The sequence below is a fragment of the Chiloscyllium punctatum genome, chromosome 3 (assembly GCF_047496795.1).
Source record: "Chiloscyllium punctatum isolate Juve2018m chromosome 3, sChiPun1.3, whole genome shotgun sequence".
Lineage (NCBI taxonomy): Eukaryota > Metazoa > Chordata > Chondrichthyes > Orectolobiformes > Hemiscylliidae > Chiloscyllium > Chiloscyllium punctatum.
The window spans coordinates 75,677,097-75,698,750 of NC_092741.1; the positions used below are offsets into that span (position 1 = coordinate 75,677,097).

Below are 21,654 nucleotides of genomic sequence, written 5' to 3' on the forward strand. Positions count from 1 at the left end.
TTCATGTATTTTTAAAAAGGTGTGAAACTTCTACAAGATGATGTTCACAGAGAACTTGTAAAAGAACAGAGAAAGTACAACTCACTTATGCCCCCTTATCTCAGAAAGACAGAAGCACTACCTCACGCATGCGTTTACTTTCTCAGCCATTTTTTCATGAATGGTCCAGTAAAATAAACGGGAATACTGTAAAGCACTTACTTTTGCTTTAGGTAAGCATTAATGCTTACCTAAAAAATGTCCAGTCACTGATGCTTGAGGTGCTTGTGTTTCTTTGTTTTTGCCAGCATTTTCACATGTTCTTCAGTACAGGTAATCCAAACATGCTTACCTCTTTGATGTAACGTTTTTGCGGGACCTTGAGATCTTATTCCGATAATTGAGGTTCCTCTGTACTCACTTGAGCTATATCTCAATCCAGATGAGATCTCTCCTTTGTGACCATCCATAAGTTATTGGCTATGTGATTTCAACAGGCCCTCTCTTAAATGGAGCTGAGGTGATTTAAAATGACTCTTGTTAGTTAAGCTTCAATTGTAGTCCACACAGATTGAAGACTATTCATGCTTCATGTGATTGTCTGACTGATGACTGTCCCTTAGTCAGGTGAGTCAGTTCCCTGTTCAATCTTTTGACTCCTGAATTTTAAAATTTAAAATTTGAGAAAGAAAAAAAAGATTTACAAGCTCTATTCCACTCCTCCAAACTATATGCTCACTAGGGTTGTATGCAGTTGTAGGGTATAGAGTCATAAAACATGGAAACAGACCCTTTGATCCAATTAGTCCACACTGGCCATGTTCCCAAACTAAGCTAGTTTCACTTGCCTGCATTTAACCCATATCCTTCCTTTCCTATTCATATACTTATCCAAATGCCTCTTAAAACTGCATCCACCACTTCCTCTGGTAGTTCACTGCACACACGACCCCTCTATGTTAAATAAAACATGGTGCCCCTCATCTCCTTTTTAAAAGTTTCTCCTCTCACCTTAAAAATATGCCTCCTAGTTTTGAACTCCCTCATCCTAAGGAAAACATCCTTGCTATTCACATTATCTATGCCTCTACTGATTTTATAAACCTCTAGAAGATCATCCCTCAACCTCGTATGCTCTAGTGAAAAAGTCTCAGCCTGTCCAGCTTATTTTTATAGCTCCAACCTTCTATACCCAGCACCATCCTGGTCAACCTTTTCTGAACCCTCTCCAATTTAATAATATCACTCCTATAGCCAGGCAACCAGAACTGCACACTGAACTGTAGAAAAGGCCTCACCAACATCCTGTACAACATCAGCATGATATCCCAACACAAATACTTAAAGGTCTGAGCAATGAAAGCAAATATGCTAAATGCTTTCTTAATCACCCTGTTTACTCTGTGTCGCAAATTTCAAACAATTATGTCCATGAATTCCTCGGTCTCCCTGTTCTACAATACCTCCCAGAGCCCTACCATCAATTGTATAAGTTCTGCCCTTGTTTGTTTTACCAAAATGTCTCCCATTTATCCAAATTAAACTCCATCTGTCACCACTCAGCCTATTGACCCAATTGATTAAGATCTCTTTGTAACCTGAGAAAACCTTCTTCACTATCCACGTACTACCAATTTTGGTGTCATTTGCAAACTTACTAATCATGTCTCTTATATAAACAACTTGGATAATAATAATGATAAGCAAAAGTGGACCCAGTACAGATTCCTATGAAACACCGCTGATTACAAATCTTTAGTCTGAAAAACGGCCCACCACCACTATCCTCTATCTCTTACCGCCAAGCCAATTTTGTATCCTGCTGGCAAGGTCACCCTGAATTGCATGTGATTTAACTTTGATAATTAGTCTACCATGCAGAACCTGGTCAAAGGCTTTAGTTAAGTCCATATAAACAACATCTACTGCTCTTCCCTCATTAATCCCTTTGTTTACTTTCTCAAAAGAAAACTCAAATCAAGTTTGTGGGACACAATTTCTTTTGCACAAAGCCACACTAACTGTCCCTAATCATGTAATGTGAATAGTTATTAAGATGTATTGGTATAAATAATAATGGTTATGATGAATAATTTTTCATAATTATCATAATCGAAAGACTATGTATTTGTAAAATATTCGTAAATCCTACCTTTCAGAATCCCCTCCAACAACTAACCCATCACCGATGTGATGTTCACAAACAGAGTTCCCAGGTTTATCTTTACAGCCTTCCTTAAATAAATATTAGCCACCCTCCTGTCCTCCAGCACCTCACCAGTGGTTATACAAATAGAAATGTTTCTGCTAGGTTGTTTTGTGATGCACATTGGGATGTTTTACTGTGTTCAAAAGTGCTGCATAAATTCAGTTATTAAAACAATGCATTTAAATAGTATATGAACAATACTGAATGAGCTGCACAAACATAAATTCAAGTTGTACTGGTTGATTTTTGTAACTTATCAGCATTGATAGTATCGTTGATAATAGGGACAAGCTACATTTCTGTTCAAATAATTCATTCTCAGACAGTCTAATTTTACAGCTTGTCTGAAGCTTCCCAAAGAGCTGTTTTTTTTGTATTGTTTTGCTGTGTACTGTCTTCTAATGTATTTGTGCTTTATGCAATGTTGTGAAAACAGATTATTTGTTTATTACCATATTCCTGTTTGAGGAACCTTGCTGTGCATAAATTGATTACTCCTTTTCCTACATTGAAGAGTTATTACATTTAAAGTTCATTAGCTGTAAAGCAACTTGGAATGCCCAAAGATTGTAAAATGTGTTGGATTAATGTAATCTTTTTTTCTCTTGCACTTGTCTTGATGGACATGTATATTTTTTCTGTTCATGTTGTCACTGAATCAGCCTATAAGTAATGCTAGATTGATCAAGTCATAGCTCACCACCCCTTCGTTAGTAACATGCAGTCCCATGTGACTGTTATGACATGTTGTGTAATGATTGGCCATTTATCTGCTTAATACAAACAATGTAATGTGAATATTTATTAAGATGTAGTGGTATGAATAATAATGTTTACGGTGTTGAACGATTTTTCATAATTATCCTAATCAAAAGACTATATGTTTTAATGAAAAGCAGTTATATCATGAAAATCAAAACAGATTATACATAAAGTATAAATTATATATACTGTTGCTTTGAAGCTTTACCTACAGTTATGTTTTGGTTATTCTTTGTGATAGTGGTTTGACCAGTTTCAAGATTCAGAGACTGAAAAGGATAAAGATGACATTTTGAATGTTCAGGTAAGCTCCAGTTGAATTTTGAAATTCAGTTTGGAAAGTTGCCTCTTAGAGTCTTTCCAGTTATTATGAAATGAGTGCACACTTTTTTACAAAATGTATATATTTGGATTAAAAACTGAAAATGCTAGGAATCTGCCAGTATCTGTGGGAAGAGAACTTGTTAATGTTCCTGGTTTATGATCTTCCATCAAAATTGGGAAAAGTTTATAAGCGTTTTGCTGTTTTTATAAATTTTAGATCTCTAGACCAGCAGTATTTTGGTTTTGTGTCTTTTTGGATGATTGTTTCTAAATACAGTCAATAATAAATACATCAAGTACAAACTGCGAGTCTGATATCCAGTTCTAGATGAACAGAAAATTTATCTCTGGAATATTAGGATGACCAAAGACATTGTCATTAGTCCCTGGAACAAACTTGCTTAACCATCAGTCTGTTGCTGTCCATTGCAATTGTCTGAGAATGAACCAGACTTGCAAGCTAGGTGTCAGATTTGATCCAAACCTGAAGTTCTGGAATTCCATCCATGAAGCTGTTTTCAATCTCTTCTTTAGACGCTGCTTAAACCTTGCATCTGACTAAATTCAGAGCTGAAAATGTGTTGCTGGAAAAGCACAGCAGGTGCTTTTCCAGGATTCCTGAAGAAGGGCTCATGCCCGAAACGTCGATTCTCCTGCTCCTTGGATGCTGCCTGACCTGCTGCGCTTTTCCAGCAACACATTTTCAGCTCTGATCTCCAGCATCTGCAGTCCTCACTTTCTGACTAAATTCAGCCCTATTTTCTGTTTGTGGTTCAATGCCATGTTTTCTGTTTTAATTATGGTGAAGATACTATATAAATACACATGAATGAGAATAAAATGAGTGCAATGCTTTGAGAAATGTTGAAATATACTGTTGGTCTTGTGATCCCAGCTGTTGTTATTACCAAATGAGCCAGATCCCAGAAAGAAACTTATTTTGATGAAACATGTAACAAATTGGGTCTCACACTGAACCAGAAGCACAGTATTGAAGATTTTACTTTATCAATAAAACAAGTTTATAACAAAAGGACTGGAGATAAAGTAGAATAGTGCAAACTATCTATTATAATACCAAGTCAAAGATTATTGAATGCACAGTAAAAGTATAATCCCATTAATTTCAAAAAATCTCCTTTTATAAATTAGAAATACACAAAACAGTATTTGTCTAGTACCAACCATGCCTGGTACAGTACCCAAAACACCACTCATGCAATACTCACACCAGCATCCTTGTAGGTGTAGTTTAAGTCACTTGTGAAATCAATGTTTAGAGTAAAACTGCAGATAGTCCCATCATATATTTGCTTAAGTGTACTCTGCTTTAAGTAATTTCTTCAGGGTTTTATCCAACACTTCATGTCTGTGACCAACACTGACTCCTCACTCTGAGGTAATCTAGTTCATTACATATATGCTTCCACTCTCAAGACCATGGATTTATGAAGCGATCCAATTCCAAGGGCTTCAAAGGACTGCCCCATTCAAAGTCATAAGTGACCTAAATGTTTCTTAGCAACAAATGTTACCGTTCAGCTTTATGAAAAGAAAATCAACTTCTAGAACACACAAGCAAACCTTGAAGTCTTGTTATTTACTGTGCTGAGTCGCTAAACTATCTAAGTAAATAAATGTCAATTAGCACTGTTCAAAATCCATCTATTCTAAAGCCTAGCCTCAAAACTGTGTTTATAAGAAAAGTACCATGTCTACAGAAATGCAAACAAAATTATTAACTTAAGACACACACAAAACCCACTGGTTTCTAACTCAAAAACCAGAAACCCAAACTCCCAGCAAATAGAATTTAAGATCTACACACACACATCCCACAGTTTGTATCACAGCATAACATGGATATTTACCACATAGCTGTCCTGTGTTTATGGCTGATCTCTGAAAGTTTTAGCACTTAGAATAAAACCTGGAGTCACAATGTGGAGACAAAAGTAACAAAGGGTTAAGAAACTGAAAGTAATGGTTAATAGGTATTTTTCAGGCAGGAAGAAGTTTGAAGTGGAGTTCTCAAGTGTCAGTACTGGGGCAGTTTCTTTTATCTGATTGTATGGAAATAATCTAGATCTTCGTTTCAAGGGTCAGTTTCATAGTTTGCAGATGAGACTAAACTTGGCAAAATTTTGAGGAGAACATTGTAGAACTTCCAAAAAGGTATTAACACATTGAAATATTAAGTAGGTAACAGTTGAAGCACATTGGTACATCAATATGGTGAGACTGTGTGAAATAAAGAGTTCTATTCTAAATGGTGTGCAGGAGCAAAGAGACCTATGTGTACATAAGTCTTCAGAGACCTATAGATAAAGCAGATGGTATTTTACCACTTCATAAATAGGAACATGCAAGGAAGCTGAGATCAATGCCTAAAATTCTGGTTATACCTCAGCTGGTGTATATTATGCAGTTCTGTGTGCTTTACTGTAGGAATAATGTGAATACATTGCATAAAGTATAGACCTGTTTTTTTTTGAGGATTGTACCAGGGATGAGTGTTTCAGTTATATGGAAAGATTGGAAATTTGGGATGTGTTCCTTGGAAAGGAGAGATTTGATGGAAATTATCAAAATAATGCGACCTGCACACAGTCAATGGAAATAAATTGTTCCCAATCATAAATTGATTGAGAGAGCATATCTTTTTGTTTTGCAAAAGAAACCAGTAGAAGGTGAGACAAAATATTTTTTACACAGTGAGTGTTTAGGGTATGGAATGCCATGGACATATGGTAGAAGGAGAATTAACTGAGGTATTTGAGAGAACATTGTTTCTATTTAAACAATCATCCAATGTCCAGGGTTATGGGGGGGAAGGCAGGAGATAACTGAGTAAAACTCTTGAGAACCAATGTAGATGCAATGGGTTGAAATAGCTTTCTTCTACACGTAACAGTTCTGTGGTTCTAATTTATATCATCACTGGGTAACAAGCTGACATAACTAACTTGATGTTAATTTCCTTTCAGGTCCTCATCCCAAAATATATTTCTTTTTGGGTATTGCAGACCTCTAACTTTTAAAAGTGGATTCTAATGCATTAACAACAGTAATTTTAGAAAAATACACCACCATCCGAGTACAATCAGTTCTGCTAAATGTGTGCATTGTCAACACAAATTGGCTTTAACACAGTTGAAGAATTTAGACTGTTACTTGTCGAATGTGAACTTTCCTGAGTTGTATTGGCTATAATGCGATTCCAGCCCCATTAGTTTAAATAGCACAGCTATTGCACGATTTTCTTAATGCGAGATCATACGAGAATGGAACTCATGCTTTATATCAGAATGGACTGTATATTTTGTTACATTGGGCTGTTGCTGTTGTTGCTCTATTGGCTTCTAATGTCATTAGCTGAAGTTTAGTGAACACACATTGAAATACAAAGTTATTAAAATCGCATCATTTATAAAATTAGTAATTGAGAACAATGCCTCTGAATATCTAAAACATGTTGGTGTTCCCTCGTCAAATAGAAGCCAATGTGGAAAAGATCTGTTTTTTTGTAACATAAGGTATTAATGACAGTTGATTTCAGTTCTTGCTGAAAAGAAAGAAAACTACTGCTTTTTGTTGTCTTTTTAAGAAAAACAAAACCTCAACTTGTTCACATTTAAAAACATTTTTGTTTCATTGTTTTAACATTGATGACGACTTGGGCTTTAGCCAATATCTATTCCTGAACTGAATGTTTTATTGAATGAATTTTATTTTTTGATTCTTGTGAAAGGAATTATAGTAACAGTTATAGAACATTCTTAATTTTTGTGAACAAAATTGCTTTTATACACTCTACTTTTGCATTTCTAAGATATCAATTCCTTTCATAGATGCTACACCAGAAAATTTTAAAATAACATATATTTTGGACCTTTTAATCATGGGAGTTTGAAAGCACTATTGTTTTATATATTAATTTTGTCTTTTATCTTAAGCACTTGAATACTCATGAAGCAGGTTTGGAATTTGAAGATCAGAATACATTCGAAGGAAATAATGACATAAATAAAGGTAATCAAGTAGCAAGTTTTGAGAAGATTTTTAGCTCCAGTTGAGATTCTGGATATAGGTTTACTTACTGAGCTGGAAGGTTAATTTTCGGACGTTACTAGGTAACATCTTCTGTGAACCTCCGGACATAGCACTGCTGGTGTTTCCTGCTTTCTATTTTATATGTTTGGGTTTCCTTGGGTTAGTGATGTCATTTCCTGTTCTTTTTTCCCTCAGGGTGTGGTAAATGGGGTCCAAGTCAATGTGTTTGTTGATAGAGTTTTGGTTGGAATGCCATGCTTCTAGCAATTCTCATGCATGTCTCTGTTTGTAAATGATATTAGTTTTGCTTGTTGTCTGTATAGGGTCTTTCAAGTTTGTGAGCTGCTGTTTTAGTGTGTTGGTGGGTTTGTGGACTACCATGATGCCAAGGGGTCTGAGTATCTGGCAGTCATTTCTGAGATATCTTTGATGTAGGGGAGAGTGGCTAGGGTTTCTGGATGCGATTTGTCTGCTTGTTTGGGTTTGTTGCTGAGAAATCGGTGGACTGTGTTCATTGGGTACCCTTTCTTTTTGAATACACTGTATAGGTGATTTTCCTGTGCTCTGCATAGTTCCTCTGAGCTTGCAATGTGTGGTGGCTGGTTGGAATAATGTTCTGATGCAGCTTCGTTTGTGGATGTTGGGATGATTGCTTCTTTAGTCCAATATTTGGTCTGCATGTGTTGTTTTCCTGTAGACACTGGTTTGAAGTTCCCTGTTGGCTGTTCACTCTACTGTGACATCTAGGGATGCCAGTTTGTTGTTGTTTTCCTCCTCTTTAGTGAATTTTATGTCAGTAAGGGTATTATTGATGGTCTTGAAGGTTTCCTCTAATTTGTTTCGTTTAGTGATGACAAAGGTGTTGGATGGTTGGCAGACCTGTTTGTTTGAGTCTCTGCATTACTGTCCCTGCTAAGAATCCTGATATTGGAGTTCCCACAGGTGTTCTGTTGGGTTTTTTTTTCTGTAGGTTTTATTGTTGAAGGTGAACCCATAGGTCCACTGGCTTGACAATACTGTCCTTGCTGATGAAGTTGATGTGTTTGGTGTATTTGTTTTTGGGTCTTTTAATAGCATAGTCAGTGTTTCCTTGGCTAGGTTGATGTTGATTTATGTGGACAGGGCTGTTGCATCAAAGGAGGCCATTATTTCATCCACTTCTACCTTGGTCTTCAGGAATTCTTGGATGGAGTGGTGTGACTCCTCTACTAAGTGTTTTAGTCTTTGGTGTAGCTCCTTGGCCAGTCTATAAGTTGGTGTTCCAGATAGCGAGACTGAGTCTGATGGGGGTGTCCAGTTTTGTGAATTTTGGGTAATCCGAAGAAGTGTGGTGTGTTGAATTTGTCTGGCTTCATTTTTTTGGAAGTGGGTCTTATTTATTTCTTCAGATTTCTGAAATTTTTTGAGTAGGGCTGTGATTTGGTCCTCTGGTTGTGGGGTCGGGTTTATCACCAGTTGTTGGTAAGTGTTGGTATCTGTAAGTAGTGCATTCGCTTTTTCAATGTAGTCTCTGATTTAAAATGACTGTCAAGCGTCCTTTGTCTGCAGGTGGTATAACAATGTATTTTTTATCTATTTTAGTCTTTCTAGTGCTTTCCTTTCTTGTGTATTGAGTGTGTTTCCTTTTTCCTGCTTAATGTTGATGCGATAGTTTGCTGGGTTTCTTCTGTGAGTTGGTTGTTTTTCAGTGTTGTTTCTAATGCTGCTAAGAAATCTTTCTTGTCCATATCCTGGAAGTTGCAATTTAACCCTCTTACTAAGACTGCTTTTTTAGTGTCTGTAAATGGTCAGTCAGATAAGTTTTTTTTTATCCAGTTTCTGTGTTGTCAGTGTTGATATTTTGTGTAAATTTGTCTAGCAGACAAAATGCATCCAGAAACCCTAGCCACTCTCCCCTACATCAAAGACATCTCTGAAATGACTGCCAGACTACTCAGACCCCTTCATAATGGTAGCTCACAAACACACCAACACACTAAAACAGCAGCTAATGAACTTGAAAGACCCTATACAGACAACAAGCAAAACTAATATCATTTACAAAATACCGTGCAAGAACTGTAACAAACAGTACATTGGACAAACAGGCAGAAAACTAGCCACCAGGATACATGAACATCAACTAGCCACAAAACGACATGACCTTCTCTCGCTATTATCCTTACATGCAGATAAGGAAGGACACCACTTCGACTGGGACCAACACATCCATCCTAAGACAAGCTAAACAGAGACATGCACGAGAATTGCTAAAAGCATGGCATTCCAACTGGAACTCTATCAGCAAATACATTGAGTTGGACCCCATTTACCACCCCGAGGGGGGAAAAAAAAGAACAGGAAACAACATCATCATAGGAAATGATGTCAGCTCAGGAAATGACATTGCCAATCCAAGGAACCCCAACCATTTAACTAGAAAGCAGGAAACACCAGCAGTGCTTCGTCTGGAAGCTCACAGAAGCTGTTACCTAGTATGGTGACGAAACGTCTGAAAATGAACCTTCCAGCTTAGTGAGCAAACCTACATCCAGGTAATCAATCAATCAATCAATCATGACAACGACTCCGTATGGAATGAGACCTTGTAGTGCCCTTTCTTAATGCTCCTTTTGAATTGGGTAAGATGCTGATGTTCACTTCTTTACATCCATTAATGCCTTCCTCAAAATTGGGCATCCATGATTATATATTCAAAATATGTCTGCTCTTCTGTAATGTTTACAGAGGTCCAGTCTCTCAAAGTATGTTTGTGTGTGAGAGGTAACAAAAAAATAAGATGTCACGAATCACTAGCTTTATAAGGTGAAAAATCATAGAACACCAGCTTATTGTCGAACAGGTTTATTTGGAAGCACTAGCTTTCAGAGCGCTGCTCCTTCATATGGTTGTGGAGTATAAGATTGGAAGACACAGAATTTATAGCAAAAGTTTACAGTATGATGTAACTGAAATTATATATTGAAAAAGACCCGGATTGTTTAAGTCTCTCGTCTTTTAGAATGAACATGTTTGTTTCAGTTCTTTCATCTGTAAATCGCAGAGCATTTAAAAGTTACACATTCTCAAGTGAACTTTTAACAATTGGTGTCATGTCCACCCGGATAATGCATTTAAGGTGTGAGCTGCATTGTGTGAGACTGTCTGTCTGTCTGTGCCATCATGGTCAGACTGATTCTAATCTAAAAAATGGATTTACAGAATCTTGCATGGATTCAGGCATTTTTTTGAGCAAAGTAAAATGTAATTCTGCAAGTGCAAATTCACCCCACAAACTTGTGTGAATGTGTGCATGTGGGTGTGTTTTGGGGTGGGGGGAGGGGGTTATGATTGTCTGTCTGTGAGAGTGTACAGGGTTAAGTCTGTGAGAGGGTGTGTGTGTGTGTGTGTGTGTGTGTGTGTGTGTGTGTAGTGCAATAGGGTCACTTGTAGTGTCACATGAACCCAAGATTCTGGTTGAGGCCAACCCCATGGGTACTGAACTTCGCTACCAACTCTGCTTGGCCACGTTTTTCATTGTGGCCTGTCCCGAAGTCCGCCTTGGAGGACAGTGACCCGAAGGTCCGAGGTCGAATGTCCCGGACCGCTGAAATGTTCTCTAACTGGTAAGGAACGCTCCTGTCTGTTGATTGTTGTGCAGTGCCTATTCATCCGTTGTGTAGCCTCTGCTTGGTCTCACCAATGTACTCAGGACATCCTTGACTGCAGCGTAAGAGATAGACAATGTTGGCTGAGTCATATGAGTACCTGCCACATATATGATGGGTGGTGTTCCCATGTTTAATGGCGGTATCCATGTCAACACTCTGACACGTCTTGCAGTGTCCACCTTGACAAGGTTGTATGGTGTTGTCCTGAAAGCTGGGCAGTTTGCTACAAACAGTGATCTGTTTGAGGTTTGGTGGTTGTTTAAAGGCGAGACATGGAGTTGTGGGGAAGGTCTTGGCGAGGTGCTCAACCTCCTTGATAATGTGTTGAATGTCTCATAAGAACAGGGTACGATGCTCAATTCATCTACCGCCAGTTCTGACTTGCCACAGCAAGAAACTGTAATAACCTCTTCAGGAGATAGACACTAGCTGTAACCAATAGGGTACAGTTCGTTGTCTGTACTTCCCAGGAGCCAAAAAACTATGCCATGTTCTTCACAGCCTGTGACACATTATCAATAAGGATGAGCACCTCTCCAAGACCTTCCCTATACCTCCACTCCTCGCTTTCAAACAACCCACCAAACCTCAAACAGATCATTGTTCGTAGCAAATTGCCTGGCTTTCAGGATAACCCCATACAACCTTGTCACACTGGACGCTGCAAGGCGTGTCAGAGTGTCGACGCTGATACCACTATTACACTTAGGGATACCTCCCACCGTGTACGTGGCAGGTACTCATGCGGCTCAGCCAATGTAGTCTCATTCGCTGCAGGCAAGGATGCCCTGAGGCATGGTACATGGGCGAGACCAAGCAGAGGCTACACAATGGATGAATGGACACTGCACAACAATCAACAGACAGGAGTGTTCCCTCCCAGTCGGAAAACACTTCAGCGGTCTGAGACATTCAGACCTTCGGGTGACTGTCCTCCAAGGCAGACTTCGGAACAGGCAACAATGAAAAAAGTGGCCAAGCAGAGGCTGAGAACCGAATTCGGTACCCATGGGAATGGCCTCAACCGGGACCTTAGGTTCGTGTCACACTACAGGTGACCCCATTGAACTGTATACAGACACTCCTACACACACACATACTCCTACATACACACAGCCACACACACAGACTCTCCTACAGACCCTCTCACATATGCTCACACATATACAGTCCCACACTCTCACATGCACCCTCTCACAGACTTACCTCTTTGCACTCACAAACATACACACACTCTTTCACAGACACTCAATCCCTACCTCCATACACCCACATGCACACGTACACATATAGGTTTGTGGGGTGAATTTGTACTTGCAGAATTACATTTTACTTTGCTCAAAAGCTACATGAATCCATGCAAAATTCTGTAAATCCATTTTTTAGATTAGAATCCGTCTGACCATTGTGGTGTAGATACAGACTGTGGGGCTGCACAGTTGTTTGCACTGCTGCCTCACAGTGCCAGGGACCCGGGTTTGATTCCAGCCTCAAGCTGTCCATGTGGAATTTGCATATTCTTCCCATATCTGCATGGGTTTCCTCCGAGTGCTCCGGTTCCTCCCACAGTCCAAAAATGTGCAAGTCAGATGAACTGGCTATGCTAAATTGCCCATAGTGTTTAGTGCATTAGTCAGAAGGAAATAGGTCTGGGTGGGTTACTCTTCGGAGAGTCCATGTGGTCTTGTTGGGCCAAAGGGTCTGTTTCCACGCTGTAGGAAATCTAATCTAATCACAGACCGTCTTTCACAGTGCAGCTCACAGCTTAAAAGCATTGTCTGGGCTGACATGACACCAGTTGTTGAAGTTCATTTGAGAATGTAACTTTTAAATGTTCTGCGATTTACATATGAAAGAACTGAAACCAACATGTTCATTGTAAAAGATCAGAGACTGAACAAACAATCCAGGTCTTTTTCAATATGTAATTTCAGTTACATCGCATTATGAGCGTTTGCTATAAATTCTGTGTCTTATGATCTTGTACTGTACAACCACCTGATAAAGGAGCAGTGCTCTGAAAGCTAGTGCTTCCAAATAAACCTGTTGGACTATAACTTAGTGTGTGTGATTTTTAACTTTGTATACCCCAGTTCAACATCGGCATCTCTGAGACATAGATTTAGAAGAGAGGATTCCAAAATGGATGAGTGAAATAGCTGCGACTGTACATCTCAGATTCAATATTGATTTTCAAAGTACGATTGAAAATTATGAATTCACAATAAAAGTTGGTATAATAAGATTGTATGCTTTCAGTTCTACTTTTGGATATATTTTCAGGGTTATACTAGTTTGCCAGTGTGGTATTTATTTAATTGGTGGTATATTGGGAAGTGTGAATGTACAAAAAGATTCAGGTGTCCTTGTCACCAGTCAGTAGGAGTAGACAAGCAGGTGCAGCAAGCAATTAGGAGGGTAAATTGTATATTGACCCTCATTGCAAGAGGATTTGCGCTTTAGAAATTTCACTGCAGTTATACAGGATCTTGGTGCTCACACTTGGAGCACTAGGTGTAGCTTGGTCTCCTTACTCAAGAAAGGATATACTAACCGTAAAGAGAGTGCAGCAGACATTTACCTGGCTAATATCGGGGATCTGTCCTGTGAAGAAAAATCTGTTCAATTGCGTCTGCATTTACTAGAGTTTACAAAGATGAGGTGAATCAATTGAAACATGTAGAATTCTAACAGGGCTGGATATTCTAGATGCAGAGAAGATTTTTTTCACTGGCTGGGTGTCTAAAACCGGGGACAGTCTCCGGATACTCGGTAAATTATTTAGGACTGTGAAGCAGAAAAATATTTTCACTCAAAGAATTCTCCACAGAAAGCTGTAGAGGCCAATTCAATGAATATATCCAAGAAAGAGGTAAGTGCATTTTTAAATTGTAAAGTCATCAAGGGATATGGAGAGAAAGAGAATCGGCTGCGATCATGCTGAATTGTGCAGCAGGATCAAATAAGTTGCTCCTGCTTTTCATTTGAATATTTCTATTATCCATGGTCCTGACACTGTTGAAACTCCAGTAGAAGTTGCACCTTGTTTTATCTTTTAATGAGATATGGGCATTGCTAGTCAGGCCATTATATATTGCCTATCTATAATTTCTCATGAACTAAGTCATTTGTTGGCCGTTTCAGTGAGCAGTTAAGAGTCAGTTAAGTTTCTTTCAGTACATAAGAAACAAACGACAGGCAAAAGTAGACATTGGGCCACTTCAAACTGATGCAGGGAGCCTAGTGATGGGAGATAAGGAAATAGCAGGAGAACTTAACAAGTACTTTGCGTCAGTTTTCACAGTGGAAGACAGGAGTAATATCCCAAAAATTAAAGGGTGTCACGGGGCTGAGTTGAGTATGGTTGCCATTACGAAAGAGAGAGTGCTAGAAAAGTTAAAAAGTCTTAAAATTGATAAATCTCCTGGCCCCGATGGGATACACCCTAGAGTTCTGAGAGAGGTTGCTGAGGAAATAGCAGAGGCATTGGTTGAGATCTTTCAAGAGTCACTGGAGTCAGGAAAGGTCCCGGACGATTGGAAGATGGCTGTAGTAACCCCCTTGTTCAAGAAAGGATCAAGGCAAAAGATGGAAAATTATAGGCCAATCAGCTTAACCTCGGTTGTTGGTAAAATTCTAGAATCCATCATTAAGGATGAGGTTTCTAAATTCTTGGAAGAGCAGAGTCTGATTAGAACAAGTCAACATGGATTTAGTAAAGGGAGGTCATGCCTGACAAACCTGTTGGAATTTTTTGAAGAGGTAACAAGTAGGTTAGACCAGGGGAACCCAGTGGATGTGGTCTATCTGGACTTTCAAAAGGCCTTTGATAAGGTGCCACACGGGAGACTGCTGAGCAAGGTGAGGGCCCATGGTGTTCGAGGTGAGCTGCTGGGATGGATTGAGGATTGGCTATCTAACAGAAGGCAGAGAGTTGGGATAAAAGGTTCTTTTTCAGAATGGCAGCCGGTGACGAGCGGTGTCCCGCAGGGTTCGGTGCTGGGGCCACAGCTGTTCGCATTATATATTAATGATTTGGATGAGGGAACTGGGGGCATTCTAGCGAAGTTTGCCGATGATACAAAGTTAGGTAGACAGGCAGGTAGTACTGAGGAAGTGGGGAGGCTACAGAAGGATCTAGACAGGTTGGGAGAGTGGTCCAGGAAATGGCTGATGGAATTTAACGTGAGCAAGTGCGAGGTTTTGCACTTTGGCAAAAAGAATATAGGAATGGACTACTTTCTAAATGGTGAGAAACTTAATAAAGCCAAAGCACAAAGGGATCTGGGAGTGCTTGTCGAGGATTCTCTAAAGGTAAACATGCAGGTTGAGTCTGTGATTAAGAAAGCGAATGCAATGTTGTCTCTTATCTCAAGAGGGTTGGAATATAAAAGCAGAGATGTACTACTAAGACTTTATAAAGCTCTGGTTAGGCCCCATTTGGAGTACTGTGTCCAGTTTTGGTCCCCACACCTCAGGAAGGACATACTGGCACTGGAACGTGTCCAGCGGAGATTCACACGGATGATCCCTGGAATGACAGGTCTAGCATATGAGGAACGGCTGAGGATACTGGGATTGTATTCGTTGGAGTTTAGAAGATTAAGGGGAGATCTAATAGAGACGTACAAAATAATACATGGCTTTGAAAAGGTGGATGCTAGAAAATTGTTTCTGTTAGGCGAGGAGACTAGGACCCGTGGACACAGCCTTAGAATTAGAGGGGGTCATTTCAGAACGGAAATGCGGAGACATTTCTTCAGCCAGAGAGTGGTGGGCCTGTGGAATTCATTGCCACGGAGTGCAGTGGAAGCCGGGACGCTAAATGTCTTCAAGGCCGAGATTGATAGGTTCTTGTTGTCTAGAGGAATTAAGGGCTACGGGGAGAACGCTGGCAAGTGGAGCTGAAATGCGCATCAGCCATGATTGAATGGCGGAGTGGACTCGATGGGCCAAATGGCCTTACTTCCACTCCTATGTCTTATGGTCTTATGGTCTAACTACATTGATGGATAAGCTTGGGTTGTTTACTTTGGAGCTGAGAAAGTTGAGGGGAACCCGATAGAGGTATAGAAGATTATTGGGGGCTTGGACAGAGTGGATAGAAAGTAGCTGTTTCCTTAGCTGGATGGTCAGTAACAAGGAGGCATATTTTTAAGGTGGAAGGCTTAATATTTAGAGGGGATTTGAGGGGAAAACAATCTTTGCCTAGAGGGTGGTGGAGGTCTGGAATGCACTGCCTGGTAGGGTAGTTGAGGCTTGTGACCTCAACCTTTATAGTACTTGAATGAGCACTTGAATTGCCATAACTTTTGAGGTGTTGGATCTAGTGCTGGAAAGTGGGCCGAGTGTCCATTTGGTGGTCCAGACTCTATGGGTTGAATGGCCTCTTCTGTATTATATTATTCTATAACAGCTGTGGGTCTGGTGGTAAGAGTGTTATTTTACCCTTCAAGACTGCTCTGCCACTCAAAATCTATCTCAACTTGCATCTTCTTGTATTAATTTTCAATTTATGTCAGTATCTTCAATTTTTAAAAAGTATTTTAAGTAGTGATTTGATTTTTGTTTGTGGTAGGCTGCCTGTGACAATTCGTTAATCTGATTAATGCATTGATGAGCATAATGCCATCATTATAGTTCCATGCTGGACATTCCAACAAGGATTATTCCAATCTTCCTGAGATCACTACTTTCTTCTAGCTTTTGGCCCGGACTGCCCAATTAGCATCAATGTGTTGTAAATATATGAACAAATGTTCACTTTAATACGTATAATCATAACAGTTAAAATATTGGGTTTTGTATTTAGTGTTTTTTGTTACATTTAGAAAAGGTGTTTAACTTTTGAGTACATTTTGTCCTCTTTAGGTTTATCAGCAGCTGATGCTATCTATCCCATTTTTCGTACTCCAACTGGCAGTAAAAGGTATGAATTTGTCATTAAATATGATCATGTTTCAGGACACTATGTATGTATTATGTGCATTATGCTTAGGACATATCGATATACCAAGCATATCGATATAACGCTGTCCTATTAAATTTCTGTTTCTCTTACTCTATTGGAAACATTTGTTTTAAGCAGTTTACTGTCCCTGTTAAAGTTGTACAGACAGGAACAGAAAACAATGTTCTTTCTGGATTTCATTGATTTATAAATAAGTGTCAGGTATAAAGTCTAAATTAGTCCAGAAACATAAACGTCTGGTGTGCATATATCCAGATCACTGACAAAAGTGATATAAATTATTAAAGCCATAAAGTAAATATTAATTACCAGAAAATAGATTTCAGTAGAAATTGCAATGAGATGCTTAGCAGACTGTGAATGTTGTAACAAAAGGAAAATTTGAAAGCCTTTGTTCAATTTGTGCAGAATTCTTTCATGCTTTCAACTTCAGATTGTCTTGATGTAACAAGCACATTCAGCATCAGGACACCTTTTTTTTTTCTTTTTCTGACTGCATTTGAATAGATGTTTATTATCAAGATTTATTATTCCAATCAAAACCTGATGAAATCATTCAAGCCACATATATATATATATATATATATTCACATCTCCTTTCAAGAAAGGAAAGGAGATAAGCAACTAATTATGAACTACTTAATTTTTTTTACAAGAAACAAGCCATCAGAATTAGTGCTCCTGAGCTAAACCAGCATTACATTGTAAGGACAGAGTCTTTTGTTTTGTATGTCTTTAAAACCTGTGAATTCCAATGAGAAATAATTATTTTTAAACAGGAATTTATGAGGATGTCTACATAATTTCACAGCAAGGAATTTGATAACTGTTGTGAATGTCATGATTTGGAGATGCCAGTGTTGGACTGGGATATACAAAGTTAAAAATCACAACACCAGGTTATAGTCCAACAGGTTTATTTGGAAGCACTAGTTTTCGGAGTACTGCTTCTTCATCAGGTGGTTGTGGACATGAATGGCTGTCAGCTGAGGAGCTTGGAAATGGAAGCATGTTACAGAGACACAGACACACAGGAAACTCACAGTCGTTCTCCCCAGCAAAGCTGTCTGTTCTCTGCAGTTTTAAAAAAACTCTTTGGTTTTAAGAAACCTAGTCTCTTTGCTGCAGCGGTTGCTGTTAGCTGTGACTTTTTAATTAATCAATCAATGACATTTTCCAAGTGAATCAGTTACTATGCACTTCTTACAAAACAGCAAAGATTTCCAGAAAAGGACAACTGACCATCAAGTGCCTGATTAGCTGAAGAAGGATCATCTCAATATCAGAATTAGGAAGCAAACCCCACTGAAATGACTTTATAGTGTTTTCTATCTCCACAAATAATCTATTTCTCCTATTGTTTGCCTGTGTATATGTAAGATGGAATTAATAAGAGAATAAATTAGTCAGCTGTGTTAATGGCAAAGGTTTATATCTGTATCTGTAGATGTAACCTAATTATTTATTATAAATACTAAAGCTTGTTTAGTACAGCAATCTGATCTATGCTTTCTGTTTGAAAGTCAGGTAAATTTGGAGTAAAGTATGTAACTTAAAGAATCTTTGGTTCAACTCTGGGAATAACAGGGCTTGATTTACAGCACATGACCCCAGTGGTCCATAATAATATTGAGGTGTTTCAAGCAAGTCAACAGCCTGTTCAGGTTGCTTGTCCCATTGAGGTTCCTTCAGTTGACTGTGAACAACAATGTCTTTCATAGTAGTTTAGAGGTGATCAAGTTGTTTTATGAAGGTACCATAAAACAAAACAGGGGATTGATTCAGTTGGCATGTGTTTAAATAAGCCTGGAGCTGCTTATTCTAGGGTGCTACCAACTGACAGACCGACTGATTAATAGAAGTCAAAGCCATATACTTACTATGAGAAACACTCAGATATGTTGGGATGTGGGGCTAAGCAAATATTGTGATCTACCCAAAATACAAATAAATTAAAAGACTTGCGGCCTGGACCAAGTAAATTACCTTAGCTAAAGGTTTGAGAAGCAAAAACAGGAACATATTAATGGTAGTCTGGTTGGTAGTTGAGGGGAAACTCCCTAGTTAGATCCAAGCCTGGTGATGTGGGTCAGGGGTTTGAACTAGCACATTAATGGGTGAATAAAGAAGCTACATTTAATAATTTTAAAAATTGCTGTAGAAACTCCACAGTTCTGGCAACATCTGTGGTAAGAGAAACGAGTCAGTATTTCAAGTCCAATTTAGCTCTTCAACAAGTATCATGTCAGACGCAAAATGCGAATTCTTTTTTTTGTAGACACTGCCAGATCTGCTGAACGTCTATAGCATTTTCTACTTTTATTTCAGATTTTGCATCTCTGTAGTGTTTTGCTTTTGAGAAGCTAATTTTAGTGAAGGCTTGAAGAGAATAAGGAGTAGAAGGTAGCATTCGTTTGGTGGTGAAGGAAATTGAAGTCAGCAAAAAATTAGTTTTTATATTTAAAAGTCTGTTGGTCCATGGATTGACCACTTGATGTCTGACATACAAGAAAGATACATTGAGGAGGAGGAGCAGAGGCAATAAGTATTTGTGAATAGCTATTCCCACTTTTCTCTATTGATTACATGCTAATATTCCAAATAAATTCATGAAAGTAAAACTATTTCTGTAAATTGTGTATCTCGTCATAATTTCTTTTTCTTGTTTAGGCATGAACTAGTGAAAGATGAGACTAGTTCTGTTGAATGTAATAATCCTTTTCCTACTGCTTCTGCGATGTCCTGCCATGGATCTTTACAGAAGAACAAAAAAAAGAAAGATTTTGACAAAGCTTTCAGTGACCAGCTTATAATAGTAAGTTTGAATTTGTATAATGTGAAAAGTTAATAGATGTCTACAAGTGATTTTTGTTTTAAAATAGTGAGTGACAGTAAACATAATTTGAATTTAAGAAAGACAAAGTAAAAATTTATATTTGCTAGCAAGTTGGTTGTCATTAGATTACTGGGTGCAGTTAAAATCAATTTTAGCTAATTTAAAATGTTTAGTTTTCACATGCATGTCATACACAAGTGATTAAGTGACTGAGTGAGTAAGATTTAGAGTGCTCAATTTAACTTTAAGTCTGTCCAGAACTTGTCCTCTTCCATCTCTTTCCAAATCTTCATTTCTTCTCTTTCGTCCAACTCTATCCAAACTTCAGTCTCCCTGTCACGCCATCCAGATTTTCCCTTCCTCCATCATTCTCTCAATCTTCACAGTGACTTTCTCTCTCTGTCACTGCAGTTCTGAGGCACAACCAGGATGCTCTATCCTCATTCTAGATTTTGCCATGGTGGGGGGGTTTTGTTCAGCCTCCAATTACTGCACCCTGTCAAACACTCCCTACCTCCCCATCATGATAGGATCACCCTCTAGTCCATTTGAACTCTCAGCAAAGAGATTCCTTCATCCCCAGAGTGAACCTTCTCTGAACTGCCCTCAGTGTAAGAATATCCATCCTTAAATAAGGAAATGCATAACAGGACATTCCACTCAAACTGTGCTGCCTGGTGAGATTCAGTGCAGAGGGAGGCACCACACGGTCAGAGGGTCAATGCAGAGTGAGTGCCACACGATGGTAGGGTCAGCACTGAGGGAGTGCCGCAAGGTGGTTGGGTCAGTGCTGAGGGAGAGTCAGCATTGAGGGAGAACATAAAACATTACAGTGCAGTACAGGCCCTTCAGCCCTTGATGGTTCCACAGGTCGACACAACAATCTGAAGCCCATCTAACCTACAGTATTCCATTCTTATCCATATGCTTATGCAATGACCATTCAAATGCATTCCATGCCCCTACTATTCTGAGGCATCTGACATCTGTCCTATATCTATCACCCCTCAATTTGAAGCTATGTCCCCTTGTGCTAGCCATCGCTATCTGAGGAAAAAGGCTTTCACTGTCCAACCTCTCTAACTCAGATTATCTTATGTCTCAATTAAGGCACCTCTCAACCTTCTTCTCTCCAATGAAAACAGCCTCAAGTCCCTTAGCCTTTCCTCGTAAGACCTTCCTTCCATTCCAAGCGACATCCTAGTAAATCTTTGAACCCTTTCCAAAGCTTCCACGTTCTTCCTAAAATGCAGTGACCAGAACTGTATGCAGTACTCCAAATGTGGCCACACCAGAGTTTTGTACAGTGGTCAGTGGCGCACAATGGTAGGGTCAGTACTTAGGGAGCGCTGCATGATGGAAGAGTCAGCACTGAGCGAGTGCCATATGATGGGAGAGTCAGCACTGAAGGAGCGCCGCATAACGGAAGGATCAGCACTGAGGCAGCGCCGCACAATGGGAGAGTCAGCACTGAGGGACCACCACACAATGTGCAGGTCAGAACTGAGGGAGCACCGCACTGTCAGAGGGTCAACATGGACTTGCTGAGCTGGATGGCCTACTTCCACACTATATAGGTATTGTATAAGTCTTCTATAAGTCAGTGATGAGAGAGTGGGCAGTATCAGAGGGATCACTGCTGAGGGAGATTCGTTAGTGACCCTCAAAAGAGTGTAATAGGAGATATTACTGAAGCAGTGACGTCATTTTCTTAAGATTAGAGTCTGTACAATGTGGTAACAGGGCCTTTGGCCCAACAAGTCCACACCGACCCTCCCGGGAATAACCCACCCAGACCCATTTCCGTCCAACTAATGCACTGACACTATGCGCAATTTAACGTGGCCAATCCACCTGACCTGCACATTTT

At 39.2% G+C, this 21,654-nt stretch overlaps 1 protein-coding gene across 2 annotated transcripts in view; it reads left to right on the forward strand.

Annotated features, from left to right (window-relative positions):
* esco2 (establishment of sister chromatid cohesion N-acetyltransferase 2) overlaps positions 1–21,654 on the forward strand; it is a 51,746-nt gene that overhangs the window by 12,182 nt on the left and 17,910 nt on the right. For both annotated transcript variants that reach the window (XM_072555244.1, XM_072555239.1), the window contains exons 4-7: positions 3,192–3,254; positions 7,231–7,306; positions 16,849–16,906; positions 19,619–19,763. In XM_072555244.1, coding sequence (XP_072411345.1) covers positions 3,192–3,254; positions 7,231–7,306; positions 16,849–16,906; positions 19,619–19,763 — 342 coding nt within the window. The remainder of the gene's footprint in view (positions 1–3,191; positions 3,255–7,230; positions 7,307–16,848; positions 16,907–19,618; positions 19,764–21,654) is intronic.